At 30.1% G+C, this 8,723-nt stretch overlaps 1 protein-coding gene across 3 annotated transcripts in view; it reads right to left on the reverse strand.

Annotated features, from left to right (window-relative positions):
• The window catches only part of LOC126748488 (23 kDa integral membrane protein-like), a 30,861-nt gene extending 22,375 nt beyond the window's left edge, over window positions 1–8,486 (reverse strand). For all 3 annotated transcript variants that reach the window (XM_050457749.1, XM_050457748.1, XM_050457751.1), the window contains exon 1: window positions 8,173–8,486. In XM_050457749.1, the coding sequence (XP_050313706.1) occupies window positions 8,173–8,232 (60 nt within the window). In that variant the 5' untranslated portion in view covers window positions 8,233–8,486. The remainder of the gene's footprint in view (window positions 1–8,172) is intronic.
• Between the last annotated feature and the right edge of the window lie 237 nt (window positions 8,487–8,723).

Consider the following 8,723-nt stretch of genomic DNA (forward strand, 5'->3'; position numbering starts at 1 on the left):
CGAATAACTTTTGTAAGAAACTTTTCTCCCCTGGCCTATATATTTCCTATAAAAACATTAAATTTAAAGGAAAAATGTCTTAGCTACCCCTAGTTTTTATGAATTATTATGATTTTTCCTGGTTTTTGTGTGGGAACTAGAAAGTTTTGTCCTTAGACTTTTTTCATTGTCTCTTTTGACTGAATAAGGAGAAAAAAAAATTTCGATTTAGCTCATTTTTTTTTTAATTTTCCAGTGTGCTCTAATTAAAAACCGAAAAATTCCAATAACTCATTTATTGTGAGTTTTTCGGAAAAATGTCTAAAACATTTTTAATTTTATACTTGAAGGAAGCTTCCATTACAAACATAAAAACTGTGAAATTTGTTGTACTTAAAAGTGTTGTGAGCAACTTTGCCATCTGTCAAAGTTTGACAGTTTCGATATGTCACTATATTCGCTTAACACAAAATGCAACAAAGTGACTTTTATTTAGCAAATATTTCTGCAATACATTTCTATACAGGATTAATGGATGAAGCGGCAAGTGATATTTTTTTTTTACCTTAAGTCGAAAGAGTCAACCAAAACAGTAGTATATTAAATTCAATTTATTTATTAAAAAAAATAACGTACAGATTAAAGTGCTAATGCTATACATAGAAAAATGGTACTGGGAGGTGGTCACAGGTTCAAATCAAAAAGTTTTGGTAAATTTCTCCAAGTTTATGTTTAAAAAGAGTCAAGAAAAAATGTAATGGAAAAAACAAACAACGTAAATTTTTTCCCTGGAATTAAATCAGATTTTAAGAAAACAACATCTTAGCTACCCCTAGTTTTTACGAGTTTTTTTATTTTTTGCTGGCTTTTCTGTGGTAAATGGAGACTTTTATCATAGGACTTTGTTTATGCTCTGACCAAAAATCGAAAAATGCAAATACCTTATTTATTTCCATAGATATAATTGAATGCATCGAAACATTAAAATAACAATCAAAAAAACTTAGGCAGTGAGTGGAACAAATGGTCAGCTAGCATGGTCTTTAAACTTTTTGAATATTAAAAGACTTTTAGCGCGTTTTTGAGGTAGTTTGCCAGTAGGTTAAAAATCCTCAGAGAGGTAGTAGACTGTACCTGGGATAGATGAGTGAAAGAAATATCAAATTTGTCTACATTTCGAGTCCTGTAATGATTAATATCTCCAAACCTAACAAAGTTGTAGTTTTTTTTTAAACTTCACCTGAACATTGGAGATAAATTAAAGATTTCTCGATGTGATTCTCTATAAGAACTTCTAAACATGATGCTAATAATGCGTTTTTGACAGATCAATGCCCTTTCAATAGCACAGGAGAAACTCTAAGCAATCTAACCATAGGCCAAAATAGAATGTACGTGAGCATAATAAAAGGTCTTAAGTGGGTAAGTATGTACAAAATATTTATTGCATTTACCACATACTAATTCGACCTGTTCATTCCAGGACAAATGCTTATCAATGTTAAGCCCAAAAATTTAGATGATTCTTATTGAATTTCGACCCTTTGTCCTCAGCTGTACAGTCTAGATTCGATTTGACAAATATGGTCCAAGTCGTCCATAGGCATAATGAAAAGCCTTACTTAGAAACATAGGGTGGTTTGAAGTATCAAATTCTTAAAATCAAAGGAAATACCCGCAGATTTCTTAACGTAGTATTTCTGCCTTTTCTATCCAAGATCAATGGACTAATGAAAATCTTTTCCTTCTAATAAAAAGAGTTATTGGAAAACTTATTTATTTAAAAAACCATAACGTAGAAGTACTAAGGTTCTACATAGACTGTCATCGCGTATCATTAACTCTTAAACAAAAGAAGACTTCTTATAGATGAGTAATTTTCAAGGCGCGTCATATCATCATTACCTTAAGAACTCACCATGTAACGATAATATATTTTGTAACTTTACGTGGGTTAAAATATGTGAAAACAGCAAAGCAGTTTTGCCAATACTACTTAATAACGCGTTAAGTGATTAAGTTAAAGGACTTATTAAGTGTATGCATAACCATAAGTAGTGAATCACGTTAATTGAAAATTGACGAAGGTAATAAGCTCTTTAAATTCAGAATTGATACCAATAACAAAAGTCTGAGTCACCTTTTTTACTAATTGTTTTGAAAACCCCTTTGGGATGATTTTATTATTAAAGTGTGAATCACTACATTCCTTCCTATATAATTTTTATTTTAACCACAAGTTATTGACAAGAGCGTCGTGTATAACTTAACCTTGTAAGTTAAGTACCTACTGCATTTGCGCAAATCTACATGCAGTAAACAGAACCATTTTCAGAATTTATTTAATCGGCCATTTTATATTTAATATTTCATTGTTTTTATCGACTCGACCATAAAGGTTGAACATGTTAAGTCTACAAAATTTAACACATGAGAGGCAGCTATTAGCAACTTAACTTTACGTTATCAGTGATACCGAGTAATTTTATTTAAAACGATCGAAACCTGTTTTTGTTTACGTCCATGCACTTAATATTATGTATTTACTATAAACAGGTTAACCGAGGTTTCGCTTCATTTAAACACTTACGTAACTTTGAAATAAAATAGTCTCATATTTATGTGTTATATAAATATCTGTTTCCTTTCCTTTCTCTCTCTTGAATTTGATTTTATGATCTAATAATAACACATGCAGTACTAACCTAGAAACAGATTTTTTTCCAATATGCGAAAGGCAATTATTGACAACTTTTGACACATAACATAAGTTGCTTTGATATTTTGACGTTGACATTAGCTGTCACTTATTTTACTTTTATAAATATATGTTTTGACATTTACAAGAAATTTACAAGACATTGTTGGCGTTTTTACTGCCCTAGGCGCCAAAGTAGCAGTTGTACAACGAGAGCTGTCTAATTTAAATTTGATCGATTGTTTGAACTTGAATTTCATTAAAACCTTATATGTTCAAAATCAGAATTTAAAGAGCTTGTTTAATCAATTTTAATTTGCATAATTTTAACGTTTTTTTTCTAAATATAGAAAACATGTTTTAAGCCCAGGCTTTCAGGCAGACAGGTTGGCAATTAACAGTTATGATTACATGCGATAGAGTGAAGAAAAAACTTTTGCTTAACGAATTTTTGCATAAATTGCGCATATTTTTTTTTAATTTAACAACTATTGTCGATAACTGTAGGAACCTGACAGCTAGTTTTATAGTATTAAATTGATGATGGGCCTAAGAGACGAAACATCGTAATCTAATCCCCGAAGCTTGGCTGGAAATATGCCAGGAAAAAATGAAAGCCATGTTACAGTATTTTCAGGACTTTGAGGGCATAATTTTGCAACCTCGCACTAATTTGTTCTAACCTGTATATCCAGAGTGTTTTACACAACCGAAAATTCGAACTTTAGTTAATATCACAGGGTGCTTAATTTATGTTTTAATTATGTTCATAGGGTGACGTCTCTTCATTCAACTAAGGTTGAATTTTCCCAGTCATAAATGCGGAAATTAAAAAACATACAGCGCGTATTTTACACTTTTCAAAATACGCGCGTTTTCTTCCCTTTTTTTAAAATATTCGATTAATTTTTTGACAATAATATTTTATAGGAAAACAATGTTTTAATGCGCAAGTGATTTCGTAACTAAAGTAGACTTTTCTATGTTAATTTACACACCATAAGTTAATCTTTCTTACACTCCCTTAAATTGGGATTCCATATTTTTGAAACACCCTGTATATATAATTAAGAAAAGGTACATTGTGTATCAATTTTTAAAATTGTGAAAAAACGAAGAAATTTTCTTAATTATGTAAGAGATATCTTCAATTGCCTGGAAGAAATAATGAATTATTTTATTGATTGAAAGAAATAAAAATACGAAACTGATACTATTATTTTAACATATTAAAGAATTATTGTATTGGTAGTATGTTTAGTTATTACGTGTTTTTTAAATATTTTAGGGAAGAATTAAAAAATTAGCCCAACTTATACAAAAGGGATACTAACTGCTTAAAAAGAAAACCAAAAAACTAAAATTTAACGTAATTTTACATTATTTAAAATAAATAATAAAATCCCAAAACTCAAATTTTAATTTTTTTATTAATCAAGAATAATCATTATTTAATTATCACACGTGCATGTAAAAACTGCACGGAAAAATCAATAACTAAAATAAATAATTGGAGGTGCCTAAAAGACGTGAAAAAATTATTTCTTCTAACCTGAAATAATAGGCAAAAAAAATAGTAACTATCTATGACTTTGAAATTTTGGAGCAAACAATCTAAAAAATACAAAATTAACCCAACTATTTTTCATTTTCATTTCACATGTTGTAAAAAATGAGTCAACTGCCTGGAAGATACACATTTTATACAGGGTATTTTCAAAGTTGAGTCATTTATTTTAACACCCTGTATAACTCATCAAAAGAATTTAATATACCAAAAATCACCTATATAAAGGTTGCATAATAAGAGATTTATTGACATGATTGAATAATTACTTTTAAAAAATCTTTAAATAGTTAAATCGTTTTTACAAAAATTGTCCCCATTTGTCCGATTAACATACAATGTTGCTCGGCGAATCCACAACTCTCAACAAGCTACGAAAATAAAATTCTGGAGTACACGAATTAAATCACAAGAATTTTTATTGCGCTCTTGAAGTTCTTATAGAGTATTTACTGCTTTATCATGATACCCCAACTCTTTCAAATAGCTTCACAGAAAAAAATCGCAAGGCCTTATATCTGGAGAGCGAGAAGGATAAGAAATGGATTCAGTGCGCTCTATCCATATATTCAAAAACTCATTATTTAAATGTTCATGAATTTTTCACCTAAAATGTGATGGACTCCCATCGTGTAAAAACCACATATTCTGCCTCACACATTTAGAAGAACATCTTCTAATAATTGTGGCACATTGTGCCAAAATACACGCGAAATAAATTTCACCAGTCAGTCGAGGTGGAAAAAAGTACCCAAACATTTAATAAAAATTTATGTTAAAATTAGATCTTTCTATAGCATGCGGATTTTTTCCTACCCAAACAAGATTGTTGTGGAAATTTTGCACTCCAGCTCATGTAAATAAGGCCTCGTCCGTATATAAAATGAATTTCGTAAAATCTTCATTTCTTCTAAACTGTTGCAAAAACCACTGGCAAAATACAACTTTTCCAGGATGACCTTCAGGTCATGTAATATTTACAATTGTTAATAATGATAAGGATAATACTTTTCTTGTCAGAAACTTCAGCTGCTATGGCTCTAGTATTTATTCTTAGGTAATCTTCGACCATCTCTAAAATGTTTTCCTTAATTTTTAACATTTCAGGTTGAGCAGCTCTTGCAGCGTTCTCTTCGTTATTTGCTTCAAATACTCTGTGTCACTAAATTTACAAACATACGTGGAGCTGGATATGGGCCACTCTCCATAGGTAAGTATTATGTACACGCACTTCTTTGTTTTTATAAGCATGGACCATTTTCCGCACAAAATAATAATTTTTTTTTCTCATTAAAAAAATTGTAAACAATAGATTTGTTTTGCTAGAAATTTGGAAAAAAAAAGGCAAAATGTTCCAAAATTGGAGCCACAATATACAGGGTGTTACTTAAAGGTATGTCATAATTTAAAACGGACATTCCTGGACCGATTTTAAGTCGAAAAGTTCTTAGCAACGAGTGGCGTAGCTATGATGAATTTTTAATACAATTTTACAAAAAAAATACTACGCCATTGACTTACGAAAAAAATTAGGATTTTATCTTAATTATCAATCAATTATAAACAAAAAATTCCTCCGTTACTTTTGCTGTAAATCTTTTATAATTTTTCCATAATTTTTAAAGATGCATTTTATGCATAAAAGACGTTATTTTAATTAACGATTACACCCAAACGGTAGAATTTACAGCAAAAATCATGAAGGAATTTTTTGTTTATAATTGATTGGTAATTAAGATAAAATCATAATTTTTTTCGTAAGTCAATGGCGTAGTATTTTTTTCGTAAAATTGTATGAAAAATTCATCATAGCTACGCTACTGGTTGTTAAAAAAACTAGGTGAACATCTAAAAAATGTGTTTTTATGCCATAATATCCTGTGCCAAAATTCAGTTCAATATTTTAAACCGTATTTGAAAAATTTATTAAAAAAAAATTAAACTTTAACACCCTGTATCTTAAAAACTAATCATTTTAGGACCCATGTTTATATGAACTTTTTGACTTAAAATCGGCCCAGGAATGTCCCTTTTAAATTATGACATACCTTTAAGGAACACCCTGTATATATATTTTTTTAAATAAATATTTTAAACACTTGTAAAGTTATTTTTTGAACTCTTATTAGCAAGAGAAAATTGCAAAAAGAAAACCCAAAAAACGCCCTAACATTCTTTACACTAACAACAGCACTCTAATTGCCATACTCGTTAATTTAAAATTTAAATGTCGCACGCCCTGGAGCGCACCAAAGCATTTATTCACTTAAAGAATAAAATTCGATCACCGCAAGCACATTTTAAAAAAGTGCCTGAAAAAAGCATGAGATGACTCTAAAATTCTGAAAGAACTAATAAGTGCCTGGAAGAAATTAAAAAATTATCCTTACTAACCTGAAAAAATGGCTATAAGAAGTACCTGAAAAATCCAAAAATCTCATCCATTATTCTCTAAGAGACCAACATACAAAATTGACGAAAACAAAGAAAAACACAAAGTCACGGTCTCACAACATGTAATAAACGGGCTACACGTGTTTCGCTCTAGTTAGATCATCATCAGGCCTTTAGAACAAACATTGTTTATTTATGTACTGTGAAGTGTGTGGATGGCTTCTAAAGGCCTAATGATGTTCTAACTAGAGCGAAACACGTGTAGCCCGTTTATTACATGTTGTGAGACCGTGACTTTGTGTTTTTTTTTATTTTCGTCAATTTTTACTGGAAAAATATATAATATGATTCTGATATTCTGGAGCAAACAGAAAAATATATAAACTGCTTAAATGAAATTAAAAATAAACTGCAACTGCCTATAATAATTAAAAAAATTGTCGGCACTTTTTGTTTTTTAATTCACGTTCAATATTAAAATTACAATTTTTTTCTTATAAAAAAATTACAGTTTTACATAAATACAGTTTTTGATTAAAAAAAAGCAAAAATCAAAAATTCCCAAAAGTAGAGACGTAATTTTTATTTGTTTTTGTTTTTAAATAAGTCACATTAAAAATAGTTATTTAGGTAAGAAGTGTATAAAATGATCCATTTTTTATGAATGGGAAATTTGTCCCAATTTCATGAATAAAAAAAGGCGATTTTTCACACGTGTAATAAACAAATTTTTTTCTACTACAGAAGAAAACATAAGAAAAAATACCAAATTACTTTACGCACTAGTGCGTTAAATAAAACGTCAAAAAAATTTGACAAATTATAAATTAAATGTCAGATAAACGTCAAATTACTTTTTAAGCACTAGTGCGTATAAAGTGAACCTTTCTAAACCCTGGGAAGTGTGCAAAGTGAGTACTTCGCGCACGGTAGTAGAATTTGAAAAAAATTTTTTTTTGGGTTGGGTTGAGTTGAGTTTACAAAAGACATATTGTGTCACTCATTCTGTCAAATATGGCCTTCGGATTAATCTAATCATAGTGAGGAGTGAGTGTCATACTCGGCCACACACACAACACTGTGATAAGTTCGATGACAAGAGATACTTTTAAGACACGATTTTGCTGTTTTTTTAATTATATAGGAGACTTTAACATTTTAACGTTTGCAAAAAAATACCCTTTTTCAAGTGAGGCCGTTTATATATATAATAACCCAATTTTTGCCTTTTTTTCTCATAAAAAAAATTACAATAAATAGATTTTTTGGTAAATTTTTGAAAATATAATAAATTTCCAAGATCATATAATCCTAATTTTTAATTCCTATTTTAAAATAAATATTTTATATAATAAAAAATGTAAAAATCCCAAACACACTTCTGACACCATTAAAACCCCCTTCAAATTCCTCCACTCTTTCCCGCCACACTCGTTAATTTAAAATTTAAATGCCGCACGCCCTGAAGCGCACCAAAACATTCATCGCTCACCACACGCGTATTAAAAAAAATATTTAAAAAAATGCAACTTACCGTTAAGAATATATTAAAAATAAACAACACCGTTTTCATCATTTGAAGTCCGACCCCCATTTTACCAGATTGATGTTTTCGAAAAGAAAATCAACGGGAAAAACGACAAAGAAAATCTCTGAGCGTCCGTCGAAACGCAAAATGGAAACTGGTCCTCAAGGTAAAATAAACACTTTCGCTGCGGATGACCTCTTTCGTTACCACCACTACTCACTCGGTATTATTGGTAAAAAAAAATAACGCACCACGCTTGATTGTTGATACTCTATCTAGCAATGACGGTTCGTGAATGAGCCCGAGTAAAGGTAAACTTAACGTGCAACCATCAAATTTTCTCAATTAAATCTGAAAATTAACGTCGCTCGTTTAATGGTGGGGGGGGTAGCTGAAGCATAAGAACGCGACTGTTAATGTGTCATTTTTATTGACTCACATATGCCATTTATTAATTCAATTTGTTTCGTATCAGAATATGAATCAGAACAATTGTTAAGTTATTGACCAATGTTACTATTGTAACAGGTGCATATTGAAACGATTAAAACGGTTGT

The sequence above is a fragment of the Anthonomus grandis genome, chromosome 22 (genome assembly GCF_022605725.1).
Source record: "Anthonomus grandis grandis chromosome 22, icAntGran1.3, whole genome shotgun sequence".
Classification (NCBI taxonomy): domain Eukaryota; kingdom Metazoa; phylum Arthropoda; class Insecta; order Coleoptera; family Curculionidae; genus Anthonomus; species Anthonomus grandis.